Genomic DNA, 15,005 nt, shown 5'->3' with positions numbered 1-15,005 from the left:
GTCAGGAAAAACAAGATCGGGAACTGACTGTTGCTCAGGTAAACTTCTTATTGCCAAATTCAGACAGAAATTGAAGAAAGTAGGGAAAACCACTAGACCATTCAGGTATGGCCTAAATCAAATCCCTTACAATTACACAGTGGAAGTGACAGACAGATTCAAGGAATTAGATCTGATAGACAAGAGTGCCTGAAGAACTATGGACAGAGGTTTGTGACACTGTACAGGACGCAGTGATAAAGACCATCCCCAAGAAAAACAAATGCAATAAGGCAAAATAGTTGTCTGAGGAGGTCTTACAAATAGTTGAGAAATGAAGAGAAGCAAAAGGCAAAAGAGAAAAGGAAAGATATACCCATTTGAATGCAGAGTTCCAAGGAATAGCAAGGAGAGATAAGAAAGCCTTCCTCAGTGATCAATGCAAAGAAATAGAGGAAAACAATAGAATGGGAAAGACTAGAGATCTCTTAGAGAAAATCAGAGATACCAAGGGAACATTTCATGCAAAGACGGGCACAATAAAGAACAGAAATGATATGGACCTAACAGAAGCAGAAGATATTAAGAAGAGGTGGCAAGAATACACAGAAGAACTATACAAAAAAGATCTTCATGACCCAGATAACGATGATGGTGTGATCACTCACCTAGAGCCAGACATCCTGGAATGCAAAGTCAAGTGGGCCCTACGAAGTATCACTACCAACAAAGCTAGTGGAGGGGATGGAATTCCAGTGGAGCTATTTCAAATCCTGAAAGATGATGCTGTGAAAGTGGAAAGCTCAGCAGTGGCCACAGGACTGGAAAAGGTCAGTTTTCATTCCAATCCCAAAGAAAGGCAATGCCAAAGAATGTTCAAACTACCACACAGTTGCACTCATCTCACATGCTAGCAAAGTAATGGTCAAAATTCTCCAAGCCAGGCTTCAACAGTACGTGAACCATGAACTTCCAGATGTTCAAGCTGGATTTAGAAAGGGCAGAGGAACCAGAGATCAAATTGCCAACACCCCCTGGACCATAGAAAAAGCAAGAGAGCTCCAGAAAAACATCTACTTCTGTTTTATGGACTATGCTAAAGCCTTTGTGTGGATCACAACAAACTGGAAAATTCTGAAAGAGATGGGAATACCAGACCACCTGATCTGTTGCCTGAGAAATCTGTTATGCAGGTCAAGAAGCAAGTTAGAACTGGACATGGAACAATAGACTGGTTCCAAATCAGAAAAGGAGTACACGGGACTATATATTCTTACGCTGCTTATTTAACTTACATGCCGAGTACATCATGCGAAATGCCAGGCTGAATGAAGCACAAGCTGGAATCAAGACTGCCGGGAGGAATATCAATAACCTCAGATATGCAGATGACACCACCCTTATGGCAGAAAAGTGAAGAAGAACTAAAGAGCCTCTTGATGAAAGTCAATGAGGAGAGTGAAAAAGTTGGCTTAAAACTGAACATTCAGAAAACTAAGATCATGGCATCTGGTCCCATCACTTCATGGCAAATAGATGGGGAAACAGTGACAGACTTTATTTTGGGGGGCTCCAAAATCACTGTGGATGGTGACTACAGCCATGAAATTAAGACACTCCTCCTTGGAAGAAAAGCTATGACCAACCTAGACAGCATATTAAAAAGCAGAGACACTACTTTGCCAACAAAGGTCCGTCTAGTCAAAGCTATGGTTTTTCCAGTAGTCGTGTATGGATGTGAGAGTTGGACTATAAAGGAAAGCTGAGTGCCAAATATTGATGCTTTTGAACTGTGGAGTTGGAGAAGACTCTTGAGAGTCCCTGGGACTGCAAGGAGATCCAACTAGTCCATTCTAAAGGAAATCAGTCCTGAATATGCATTGGAAGGACTGATTGTGAAGTTGAAACTCCAATACTTTGGGGACCTGATGCGAAGAACTGCCTCATTGGAAAAGACCCTGATGCTGGGAAAGACTGGAGGTGGGAGGAGAAGGGGATGACAGCATGAGATGGTTGGACAGCATCACTCACTTGATGCACATGAGTTTGAGTAAGCTCTGGGAGTTGGTGATGGACAGGGAAGCCTGGCATGCTGCAGTGCATGGGTTTGCAAAGAGTCAGACACAACTAAGCGACTAAAGTGAATGGAAGAACTGACTAGAAAGAACTCAGGTGTTTCAGTCCATTTGGTATTTGTATTTCTCAAAGTAAATTAGTAAGATACAATTCTGATTTATATGTCAATGTCTTGTGAATTTTTTTGTTATGAACTCTTCATTCCTGATACACTAACACACTCAAGTTTTAAAAACTGTAATGCGGAGGGACACTAACAACATCATCAAACTATAGGTATCTGATAATAAAAAACCTTTCCAAAATCCCCAACCTTGTCCTGATATTATATTTATATATTCTACCTTTATAAGTAAACAAGTATACATTTCCCAGATTTGAATATTATCTATCAACTCTATCATGTTCATTAAAGTGGTAATCTCAATTACAAGGTACACTGTCAAAACCATGTCCCCAAGCTTGAATAATAAATATGGACCTTTAGCTTTAGGAGACCAGTATATAACTCCAATGGTGTCCAGAGGGGGTGAGCCACAAGCAGCCAAGCCCCTCCCAACTTTTTTAACAAAAGGTTTAATATGACACTTTTGAAAAATTATACATACTGTTCTGACTAATCAAATCTATTCTATAAATAAGCCTATAAATAAATGTCTGTCTTCTATATTTTATTGTATGTTCAAAAGAACCACATGTCATAGTTGATTGGGGGCGTCCCAGGTGGCACGGTGGTAAAGAATCTACCTACCAATGCAGGAGACATAAGAGATGCAGATTCCATCCCCGGGTTGGGAAGATCCCCTGGAGAAGGAAATGGCAACCCACTCCAACATTCTTGCATGGAAAACTCCATGGGCAGAGAAGCAAAGAGTCCATGGTGTCCCAAAGAGTAGGACATAACTGAGCATGCACACATGCAAGCACGAACACACACGTGCATACACACACACACACACACACACACACACACAGATGCACACAAGCACACACAAATAGTTGATTATCTTATAAGAAAAATGTCACCATGTGTTAGTCTGTACTCATTCTGCAAAAGTTTAACTACATACCTCTGTTAACACATCAGCCAGTTGAGGATGAACCTTAGTTTGTAGAGATGTTCTAGCCACATCTAAAAGGATTTCTCTTTTCATCTCTTTTTTAATTTTAACTTGTTCCAAAACTTCAAGTGCCTTTATTTTTGCAATTTCAAAGCCTTCAGCTATTATTCTAGGGTGCAGGCCCTAATACAACATAAAACTATAAAGTAAGTTATACAAAGTAAAAGTAATGATCCTGTCCTATTAATAGGATTGTCCAAAACAAGTAATTACCCACATCAATGCCACTAAATATAGTGTAGGTATGTAATTTATAAAAGTACTCTTTCAGTGCTTCATATTTAAAACAATCTCAAACTTACAGAAAAACTGTTTACATTTTATGACAGTACAAAAAACTACAAAAGTTATTCTTATTTCTGAAAACTATAATACATTGTTGTGTAGTACTCTTCCAAATGAGCACAACAGACTCCTTGCAATGCAGAGGAAAAGAACCAGCACAGTTTGGAGAAAAATGACAGATAGGCAGCACCTTCATGAAATGTTCAAAGTTAACATCATAGAATGGAACACACACACACTATGTGCCTCCTGATAAACTGCATTAAGACCTCAACAGCACTTCCATGGCATTCCTGCCGAAAGTTCATAAACTGAATCTGATCATGAGGAAATACACAAATTCAAACTGAGGGACTTTCTTTAAAAAAAAAAAAAACACAGCCTATACTCTAAAAGTAGCTATGTCAGCAATGTCATGAAACACAACAGATGGCTTAGGAACTATTCCAGCTTAAAGAAAACTAAAGGGATATGACAACTGAATATGACGCATGAGCCTAAATTTTCTTCTGCTATAAAGGACAGTATTGGGTAAGTGATGAAATTTGAACAAAACCTGCAGATTAGATAATAGTACTGTATCAAGTGTGTTTATATTAATGTCCTGTTTTGATCACTATATTGTGGCTATATATGAGAATTCCATGGTTTTAAGAAAGATACACTGAAATATTTAGATCACCATGTCTGGAACTTATTCTTATACCATTAGAAAAAATATGTATATTACTATATAAATATATGGTATATGTGGTACATATACATATATTTATGAACAAGAGAGAAATGTTACCCTTTGGAGTATTCTTGCAAATTTTCTATAGGTCTGACATTATAACAAAAATATTTTTGAAACAACACTTTTGCTTATTCTGGAAAATAATACATAAACTTACTGAACTAGTTCTAATTTATTCCCATCCTCCATTCATTTCATCAGTCCTACAGTAACTTCAAAAGTTGACATTTATTGAGTATTTGTACCAGGCACTGTTCTAAGGACTTTACATGTATTATTTCAGTCCCCTCAACACTATGAAGTGGGTGCTGATATTATTCCTGTTTCACAGATGAGGAAATTTAGGCTTAAAGGCTTAGATCACCAGCCTAGGTTTTTCCAGTGGTCACGTTTGGGTGTGAGAGTTGGACTGTAAAGAAAGCTGAGTGCCGAAAAATTGATGCTTTTGAACTGTGGTGCTGGAGAAGACTCTTGAGAGTCCCTTGGACAGCAAGGAGATCCAACCAGTCCATCCTAAAGGAGATTAAGTCCTGTATGTTCATTGGAAGGACTGATGCTGAAGCTGAAACTCCAATACTTTGGACACCTCACGTGAAGAGCTGACTCACTGGAAAAGACCCTGATGCTGGGAGGGATTGGGGGCAGGAGGAGAAGGGGACGACAGAGGATGAGATGGCTGGATGGCATCACTGACTCGATGGGCATGAGTTTGAGTAAACTCCGGGAGTTTGTGATGGACAGGGAGGCCTGGCGTGCTGCGATTCATGGGGTCGCAAAGAGTCAGACACGACTGAGCGACTGAACTGAACTGAACTGAGTAACAGCCAGAGTCAGGATTTAAACCCACAAAACCTGATGCCAGAGCCTGTGTTACTAACCATCTTCAAAACGTTTCTTCAGCCTAGGACCTCACAACTTCTCACCTGGACTACTAGGAAAAACATCAGTCTTGACTCTCTTAAACTGTCCCCTAAATATCTGAAATGCCCATCTGACCATTAATTAACTCATTAGTATGTTAACATGAATATTCTTCTTGGTTAATATCTCGTGCCTATTCACTACTGTCTGCATCACTTTAACCCCACCAAGGCCAAACTGCTCGCAGCTGTGTGCACACACCGGCTGTGTCTCTTCTCTGTGCCTCTGCTCATGCTGTCCCTTCTGCCTGGAATGTCACTCTCCTCACCTGCCACTCTTTCACCAGGCTCACTCCTTCTCATCCTAAAGATTCAGCCCAGGCCTATTTCCTGCAGAGAGTTCTTCCTGATTACCTTTAGATTAAGTCAATTTACCAAAAACTGTCATTGGTTTAGGATGGACATAAGACCAGTGTTGGCCCAACCATATAAAAGAAGGACTTTTAGTCCATGACTGACTGAATTGTTTTCTCTTGTCCTCTCCTGCTGAGGATTAGTAAAGGAAGCAGGGAGGCTGATCTCTTCTGACAGTCATTCAGGATGAAAATAAGCCCATGATGAAACAGCATCATAAGTGCAAGAGCTAAGAGACAGAAAGGACCTGGGCAATTGATGACTTGGTAAATTTTTAATCAATGAGCCCTAGAAGCCTGCTTTATTGCTCTATTTTTTGCTATAGGAGAAAATTTTTTATTGTTTAAGTGACTTTTAGTCAAGTTTCTACTGCTTACAGCCAAAAGCATCCTAAGATAAGTTGCATGCACTGAATTAATAGACAATTCCCAATATTAAATGAAACACAAAGAAGTGATCCTTTGAGCACTTTGACCAGATTATGCTTTGCTAAAATGGTCCTTGAAACAGCAGAAATTCAACTACTTAATTAGAAAAGACAGATAAATAATGCAAAGAAAACAATACAAATTGAACAAAGGCATGGAGGTAGAAATGTATGTAATTATTTCACAGGCCAGTGAACGAAGGAGTCGGGCTACAGTAGACTGTTTACAAAGAGAACTACAATTAGAAAGGTAGGTAAAGTCACACTGTGGATAACTTCAATAATTTTCCTCTAGTTATTTTTTTAAAAGGTCCATAATTTGGTTTCAGCTTTATCAGAGATATTTTCTTTCTTAGGCCATTAGTCATGGGTACATGGGTATTTTTTTAACTTTTATGTATCTCAAATACTTTATTTTTTAGGGTTAAGGTTAGGTATATAATTTCAATAAAAAGGCATTATTTTGGCAAAAAGGTTCATTGCTATTTCCATTTATAACTGTCCAAAAATATCTTGATAAAAATTAATTATTGCAGTCTAAAATTAAACCATTTTACTAACAAACATAAATAACTTCCTATTCAAAATAAAATGCCACATGAATGTGCATTCTATGAAATTCTAATACCTCAGAAATGTAAAGATCAGCTTGTTTTAGTAACTCTGCAATGATTAGAACATTTGAAGTAGTACCATCTCCTGTAATGTCATCCTGGGCTGTTGCTACTTTTGCTATCAAGGAAGCTGTTGGGTGTTGAATTTGCTGAAAAAAGTAAGCAGATTACAAGAGAGAGAGAATGAGAGAAAGAAAGAGTCCACCACAAGCAAGACAATCTAAGGGTCAAAAGTAAAATTAAGAAATTAAATAAGCTTCATTCTATTAGTTCACAAGTTCTGTATTATCATACATAATAAATGTCAAAACCAAAAGTTAAAAACTGAGAACTAATGAGGTCTGAACATTTTATAAAAGCATCTCTGCTTCAGAATGCAATGACATTTCCAAAATAAGATTAAATCCTTCAATCTTGAAGATGAATATATTTACTAAAATTGCAAGCAATTTTTTTCCTCATGATTACAAAGAACATACTGCAGTGCCTTTAAAAAATGTAACTAATTTGGAAGTATCCCTAAGCCATTATTTGTAAGATTTGAAAATAGTCAATAGACTTTTTTTCTCCCCTAAGGTTTAATCCAACAAACATATCTCACGACAGCAGTATTTAGCTGACGGCCTTGGTTTAAAGATACACAAATTGTACTATGTCCTCAGTTATGATATATTAAGGTTTATTAAGTCAGCATCATCAGCTCACCATCTCATGGAGAAGCACATTGCCATCTTTGGTGAGTTTGACATCTCCTGCCCCAGAAACAAGCCTGTTCAGAAAACAGTGGTTATTAACCTCATATGGCAAGAGCCAAACAAGACACTTCCAGTACTTGCCACTCCACTATCTTTAATATAAGTAACTGGGTGTGGAAAACTTCCATTATATCATGGGGGACACCACAGTAATTACCACCATTTGCAACCCACACTATCACTTCTCCCCAGATGGACTGCAATGATGATTTCATTTCCAAAGGAGGATTTGCAAGTCTAGGGATAGAAGCAGTCGATGAGTTATGAACAGTGGTTTGGTACTTGGAAGAGTACTTGGAAGTCTACAAACCACATTATTTGTGAATTTTCTGCAGGTTTCTTATTTTTGTGAACTGTTACATTCATTCATTGAACTATTTTTTCCTTCATCTTTCAGGTTTATAAGATCAAGTTCTGTCAACCCTACAATGTAAAGGTCTCTTGAATCTACCCTCTCCTGTCATTTCCATGTCATCATCATCTCTAATCTGGACTACTTAGCATCCTGATATTTCTGAATTGGAATCTACCCTCCACACCTCATTTATCTTTCTAAAAGACAATGTGATTCAGTAAGTTCCCTGATCAAAAAATTCCATGATTTTCATATTCTCCATCACCTTCAAAGTAAAATCCAGGCTATTTAACAATGACATAGTTTACCTTTCCCAACTTGGGGAATGTCTATTCTTTTCTACTTCTACCAAGTGAGATCTTGAGGGAAAATATTGTGGTTCCCTTAATAAATCATGTTTGGTTTCGTTTCTGTTGTATTTATACCGTTGGGCTTTCTTGGTCCTGAAGTTATTCTACATAGAAGGCCTTTACTCCCTTCTCTGGTGAACTCTAATCCTCTTTCAAGATTGAGGAACAATTCTATTATTTGAGAAGCTTTCCTTTCTCCCTTCTGTCATCAGTTATAATCCCTTTCTTCAGTACAATATATGCTGTATATACATATACATATACCCATTAGCACATTCATCTCTACCAGAACTCCTTAAGAACAGAAACTGTATCTTGGTCATCTCTGTATTCCCAGCATCCCAACTAGACATAATCAGTGCCCTCTTTTACTGTTAATACTAATTACTCTGCTCATTCTTCTGAGACTATCTCTCCTCTTACACTTCATCATTGCCCTCACTCGTCTCTTTCCCTCACTCTTTTTTTCTTGGTCACACCACACGGCATGCGGGATCTTTTAGTTCACCCACCGGGGATCTAACCACTTCCCCTGCAGTGGAAGCCGGGAGTCAACCAGTAGACAGCCAGGGAAGTCTCTGTCCCATCCCCACTCTCTTCTAAAGCAAATAATGGTCCTAAATAAATACATGCTAAAGGATAAATACATATGATGAACCGTATGCATAGAGCGTTCAACTTGCCTAAGGACTTAAAATCTAAAGGAGAACTTGGGATTTGAACCCACTCCGGCCAGGCTCCAGAGCCCGAGCCCTCTCCACTACAGCACACTGCCAAACAAAACCCAAACTCTTTAAAGGCAAGAGAGCTATATAGCTTATGTTTCATACGAGACACTTAATGAACTTTTAATTGCATATGAACCTAAACAAGAAGGGAGGGGGAAGGGGGATGGTCACCGCTTCACTCGTGAGCCCTTTCCTCGGGGAGCATTTCTCCTCCTCGACCAGGCAGGAGATGAACTCAGGGCAGGAATGAAAAAGAGGGAAAGCAGGCCCGCAAATGCGTCCACATCGCTCCAAACTCGGCGGAACCTCTGCCTCACACGGCGCCTAGATGCCCAACAAACCCGACGCCCTAACCGCCGCTCCAACGGCCGTCTCACATTTTCATGGTGCCCTTGGGACCCAAGTTGGTCCGCAACACATCCTGCAGCCCTCGGGCGGCGCATATATTGACGGCCAAGGCCGCCTGCGCCCGTGCCACCTCAGCCTTGGAGTTTATGGCCTTTATCGCAGCCATGAACAGAATGTCGGAGAAGCGACCCTGCAGGCAAAAATCGCCTACGGTACTTTACGGAAAGAAATCTGGGCGCCACCGCTCACGTCCCGGAGCCTCAACCAATCCGCGTCTGGACAGGAAGTGACGTCATCATGCGTCGCCGGGACGGAAGCCAGGCTCGCCTCCGTTCGGGTAGCAAAGATGGCGTCGTCCGCCTCAGCCCGGCCTGCCGCGGGGAAGCGAGTGGTGAATCAGGACGAACTGCGGCGGTTGATGAAGGAAAAGCAGCGTCTGAGCACCAACCGGAAACGCATAGAATCTCCATTCGCGAAGTACAACCGCTTGGGGCAGCTGAGTTGTGCCTTGTGTAACACTCCGGTTAAGAGCGAGCTCCTGTGGCAGACTCACGTCCTGGGAAAGCAGCACCGAGAGAAAGTGGCCGAGCTGAAAGGCGCGAAGGAAGCAGCCCAGGGCCCGTCCACCAGCGCAGTGCCTCAGTCCACCAAGAGGAGGGCGCCGGACTCTGAGAGCCAAGATGCCAAAAGAGCGAAGGCCTCCCTGGTTCCTCAGGTACAGCCCTCCACGTCCGCTTTGCCCACCAACTTTGACAAAGCCGGAAAGGAGTCCACTAGGACCACCGTCGGTAAGGCTTCGGGACTCGGTTTACTCCCTGATTATGATGACGAGGAGGACGAGGAGGAGGAGAAGGGAGGAGGAGGAGGAGCAGAAGGGAAGAAGGGGGATGCCTGTAAGCAGCCGTCCAATTCACAGAGCAAAGAACACTCACTTTCCTCCTCGCGGGAGGCAACTGGTAATAGACTGCCAAGCAATTTCTCGGATACAAATCCTCCCAAGGCCCCTTTAATCCCTCATTCCGGGTCAATTGAGAAAGCAGAAATACATGAAAAAGTAGTGGAAAGGAGAGAAAACACTGCGGAAGCATTACCAGAAGGGTTTTTTGACGACCCTGAGATAGACGCGAGGGTACGAAAGGTTGATGCCCCAAAGGACCAGATGGACAAAGAATGGGACGAATTTCAAAAAGCTATGAGACAGGTCAACACTATTTCCGAAGCCATAGTTGCCGAAGAGGATGAGGAGGGACGGTTGGACCGGCAGATTGGGGAGATCGATGAGCAGATTGAGTGTTACCGTCGAGTGGAAAAGCTGCGGAATCGCCAGGATGAAATAAAAAATAAGCTTAAAGAGGTTCTGACCATAAAAGAACTGCAAAAAAAGGAAGAGGAGAATGTTGACAGCGATGACGAGGGGGAACTACAGGATTTGTTGTCTCAGGATTGGAGAGTGAAGGGAGCTTTGTTATAGGGTATCAGAGACCCACGATTTTGTACTGTTGTGTAGAAAGTGCTCTCAGTACAGTACCGTTTACTCCATGCCTAGAGATTTGGTAACCTAACTGGATTGTTGAGATACAGTGAGCCTTCGAAGTGACCACTTTGGAAGATTAGTGTAAAATATTTTTGAGGTAGAGGTGTTTTTGAAGTATTACATACTTAAATGCCAGTTTTTTCATACATTTATATAGTTAAAGTTTGGGTTGTAAAAACTGTAAATGTTGTACATTTAAAATATATATTTACCTAAGAATTCTGGTTTGAGATTTGTAAATTAATAGAAGCCAGACTAACAGACAAGCTTTTAAATGAACACCAAGTGTGGCATTTGTGGTATATATGACTTGTTCTTTTCCAACTCACTAAATCAAATTCAAGGTTATTTTGTTGTTTTTGTTTTTAAGAACACTGCTCATGAACACATAAGTTATTCAGTGCTAATTAGTTCTCTCTTTTATAAAACCATGTTCCAGGGGAACATAGTGAAAAATACATGCCAAGTATGACCAACTTCCTTAATCCAGAGTTTCTGTATTAAACTAGTGATTCTTGGTTGTAGGTGCACATGAAAATTTCATGCAGTTTTTTAAAAAGTGTACGTGAATCATGTGTGAAGCTTTTTCTAAAATTCATGTGCCCCTACCATTGAAGAGATTCAGTAAAGCTAGAGTGGGGCTCAGACACCTATGTTAGTTTTGAAAGCTTCCCAGGTTCTTCTGTGACAATTCCCAGAGGGTCCAGTGGTCAGGGCTCAGCACTTCCACTGCAGTGGGCACGGGTTCAATCTCTGGTACCCTGGTCAGGAAACTAAGATCCCAGAAAGCTGTGAGGCTTGGCCAAAAAAAAGCAAACTTCCCATTATTCTAATAAGGCTAAAATTTGGGCACCACTGTGCTAAATCTAGAACACATTTACATTTTCCCAGGCTTTATTTCTTCTTGAAATGTCACATCCCACAAGTTTACTGTCTGTCGCATAAAAGAAATACTATCTTTTATTTATATCCCACCTAATCTTAGATTTTATTGTTAAATATTGTGGTAAATTAGGGTTCAGAATTAACAGGTTCTATCAGTTGTAGGAAGGAGGTAATAGCTAAGACTTACATATAAGCCAGGCAGAGTTCTAAGTGATTTGCATAAGCTCAATCTGATTTCCCTGAAGCCCAGGTTTTAGGTCCAGGGTTAAGGTATAAAAAAAGCCTTGAATGTTGAACAAAAGAATTCTTCTTACAGACACTGGGCAAAAAGAAAGTTTTTGAGCCAAGAGTTATATCTGCAAAAAATAGGGAAGATTATTTTAGTTGCAGTATATAGAATGGAATGAACATAGGTAGGGGGCAGGAAGCTGGGAAACTACTTGGAGACTAGACTTTAAAAGCAAAGCAACTAAGACTAATTAGGTATGTACTGAAAGAAAGGTAACAGAATTGAAAGAATTTCACAGGAAGAGCTAACATCTTAGGGAATAGAAGTGATGAACAATAGGAGAAATATAGATGGAATTAGGGGTTTGGAGTTTTTCTAGTATGGGTGCCTGTAAGAAGTTATCTAACACTTCCAGAGCATATTAATTGTCCTATGGCCTTTGGCAGAAAGGCTTTGCTTTCCTGATCTGTCCAGCTGATCTGAGTAACTTCAGTTTGATAATGTAAAGGGTATGTCTGCATCAAATATATGAACCCAGACTTAGAATTTTTTTTATCATTTATCATATTATTTCAGGATGTGAGAAAGTACAAGGTGGGGCTTGAAGGGTGGGCTCACTTCTACACGGGCCTAAGAGAGTAGGCTAATGATGTAGAGGAGCACTGTATATTAAAACTATAATTCAAGGGACTTCCCTGGTGGTCCAGAGGTTAAGATTTGGCCTTCCAATACAGGGGGTGCATGTTTGATCCCTGCTCAGGGAGCTAAGACCCCACATGCCTTGCAGACAATAAACCAAAACATAAAACAAGCAATCTTGTAACAAATTCAATAAACACTTTAAAAATGGCCCACGTCAAAAAAAGTCTTTAAAAAAAAGTATTCTTAATTAAAAATAAGTGGCTCAGCAGTAAAGAATCCATATGCAGTGCAGGATACATGGGTTTGATCCCTGGGTCAGGTAAATCTGGAGTAGGAAATGGCAACTCACTCCAGCATTCTTGCCTGGAGAATTCCACAGACTGAGGAGCCCGGCGGGCGGCAGTCCTGGGGTCTTAAAAGTCATACACAACAGTGTCTAAGCATATACACATACATATAAAATGCAAGCCACATACATATATTAAATTTTCTAGAAACCCACATGAAAAAGTAAAAAGAATGTGAAATTAGTTTTCACATGGAGCATGGGCTGGATCGCTGGTCAGGGAACTAAAATCCCACACGTTGCACCAAACAGCCAAAAAATAAAGGTATCCAAATGGAAAACTACAACATTCTCAGGAGGCAGGGAGCCGCCTAATTTAACTGGAGCAGTGTTTATCCCTGAGAACAGTGGGAGTGGCAACTGGAAAGGTAGGTTACAAGCCAAGGAGGGCCTTGAATGCCATGCTCTAAGGAGTTGGCACTTTCACTAAGTTAACAGTTGAGTAGCCTTAAGGTTATTGAGTCCTTTACTGTAACAGTTAAAGAAGAGCTTAAGGAGTACCAAGCATATAAGCCCCCCACTGGGTTTTTAGGAGGACCCAAAAGCTCTCAAAACTCAGAGCATGAGTAATGGGTCCTTGATCAAAAGCCAGTGAATTCTTGTTGAATCTGAGATTGATATAGACAGCAACAGGAGTTGTTGAATCCTCCTTGATCCTCCATGCCTTGGAGAGCTTCTTTATACCTCTTAGAGCTATGTGAAACAGGTTTTGCATTAGACTGTGAATACCAGCCATGTTCCCAAATTCTAAGAATTGGTCCCAAAGATGTCTTCTTGTCACGTCTTTTTAGAAACTACCCCCTAAAGACTTCCCTGGTGGCTCAGATGGTAAAGCGTCTGCCTACAATGCAGGAGACCTGGGTTCGATCCCTGGGTCAGGAAGATCCCCTGGAGATGGAAATGGCAACCCTCTCCAGTACTCTTGCCTGGAGAATCCCATGGATGGAGGAGCCTGGTGGGCTACAGTCCATGGGGTTGCAAAGAGCTGGACACGACTGAGCAACTTCACTTTCACTTTTCCCCTAATGCAGCCAGGGCTTCCCAGTTGGTGCAGTGGTAAAGAATCCACCTGTCAATGCAAGAGATACAAGAGACACTTCAATCCCTAGGTCAGGAAGTTTCCCTGGAGGAGGATATGGCAACCCACTCCAGTATTCCTGCCTGGAAAATCCTATGGAGAGAGGAGCCTGGAAGACTATAGGCCATGGGATCACAAAAGAGTTGGACACGACTGAGCATGCACACGGGGGCACACACACTAATGCATCCAACATTTACAGACATACCTCAAAAATGTTGCAAGTTCCATTCCAGACCACCATAATAAACAATAAATCCAGTCACACAAATTTTTTGACTTCCCAATACATAAAAAAGTTATTGTAGTCTATCAAGTGTGTAATAGCATTATGTCTTGAAAAAAAGTATTGATACATATCTTAATTTAAAAATTCTTGTAGAATACGCTAACCATCACCTGGCCTTCAGTGACCACAATAGTAACCTCAAAGATCACTGATTATAGATGACCATAACAATGGTCATGTATGGATGTGAGAGTTGGACTATAAAGAAAGCTGAGTGCCGAAGAGTTGATGCTTTTGAACTGTGGTGTTGAAGAAGACTCTTGAGAGTCCCTTGGACTGCAAGGAGATCCAACCCGTCCATCCTAAAGGAGATCAGTCCTGGGTGTTCATTGGACAGACTGATGCTGAAGCTGAAACTCCAATACTTTGGCCACCTAATGCAAAGAGCTGACTCATTTGAAAAGACCCTGATGCTGGGAAAGATTGAGGGCAGGAGAAGGGGACAACAGAGGGTGATGGTTGGATGGCATCACTGACTCAATGGACATGGGTTTGGGTGGACTCTTGGAGTTGGTGATGGACAGGGAGGCCTGGCGTGCGTTCATGGGGTCACAAAGAGTCTGACATGACTATGTAACTGAACTGAACTGAACAAATACAACATGGGAAAAGTTTGAAATATTGTGGGAATTATCAAAATGTGACACAGGGACACAGTGAGCAAATGCTGTGAGGTATGCCTGTGTTAGAATGATTGTAAATACTACTTTGTACACCTCTCACCCATTTCACTTATCAACTGAATATATTTCCCCTAACTTGGAGGGAAAGAAAAAAAATGCCAATCTCCAAACTAGGCTTCAAATGTTTATTTGTCCAGTGCCTTACAATTTATAAAATACTTTCACATATATCTCATTTAATGATAAGTAATGACTGCTTTTTACACACCAGATAACAAAATTAGATGCTATGGAATTAAAACTGCATGAAAAAGTATAATTTAGGCCT

The 15,005-nt window shown here is 40.8% G+C and overlaps 2 protein-coding genes across 5 annotated transcripts in view; one reads left to right on the top strand and one right to left on the bottom strand.

Annotated features, from left to right (window-relative positions):
* The window catches only part of CCT6B (chaperonin containing TCP1 subunit 6B), a 35,299-nt gene extending 25,965 nt beyond the window's left edge, over positions 1 to 9,334 (bottom strand). For 2 of the 4 annotated variants that reach the window (XM_070478691.1, XM_070478694.1), the window contains exons 1-4: positions 9,081 to 9,334; positions 7,221 to 7,284; positions 6,530 to 6,664; positions 3,126 to 3,299 (exon numbers count right to left, since the gene is read on the bottom strand). In XM_070478691.1, coding sequence (XP_070334792.1) covers positions 3,126 to 3,299; positions 6,530 to 6,664; positions 7,221 to 7,284; positions 9,081 to 9,217 — 510 coding nt within the window. In that variant the 5' untranslated portion in view covers positions 9,218 to 9,334. The remainder of the gene's footprint in view (positions 1 to 3,125; positions 3,300 to 6,529; positions 6,665 to 7,220; positions 7,285 to 9,080) is intronic. The other 2 variants (XM_070478695.1, XM_070478696.1) reach the window with 2 other exon arrangements.
* Positions 9,335 to 9,359: 25 nt separating this feature from the next.
* On the top strand, positions 9,360 to 12,548 carry ZNF830 (zinc finger protein 830). Its single transcript, XM_020894715.2, has one exon. The coding sequence runs from the start codon at positions 9,398 to 9,400 to the stop codon at positions 10,520 to 10,522; it is 1,125 nt and encodes a 374-aa protein (XP_020750374.1). The 5' UTR covers positions 9,360 to 9,397; the 3' UTR covers positions 10,523 to 12,548.
* The last annotated feature ends 2,457 nt before the right edge of the window (positions 12,549 to 15,005 follow it).

This window comes from Odocoileus virginianus, chromosome 17, assembly GCF_023699985.2.
Source record: "Odocoileus virginianus isolate 20LAN1187 ecotype Illinois chromosome 17, Ovbor_1.2, whole genome shotgun sequence".
Lineage (NCBI taxonomy): Eukaryota > Metazoa > Chordata > Mammalia > Artiodactyla > Cervidae > Odocoileus > Odocoileus virginianus.
Note: the sequence above shows the minus strand (reverse complement) of the source record. Positions and strands in the feature narration are given on the sequence as shown.

Bases quoted from the DNA above. Each gene is read 5' to 3' on its own strand.
- ZNF830 (XM_020894715.2), top strand. From the start codon at position 9,398: ATGGCGTCGTCCGCCTCAGCCCGGCCTGCCGCGGGGAAGCGAGTGGTG.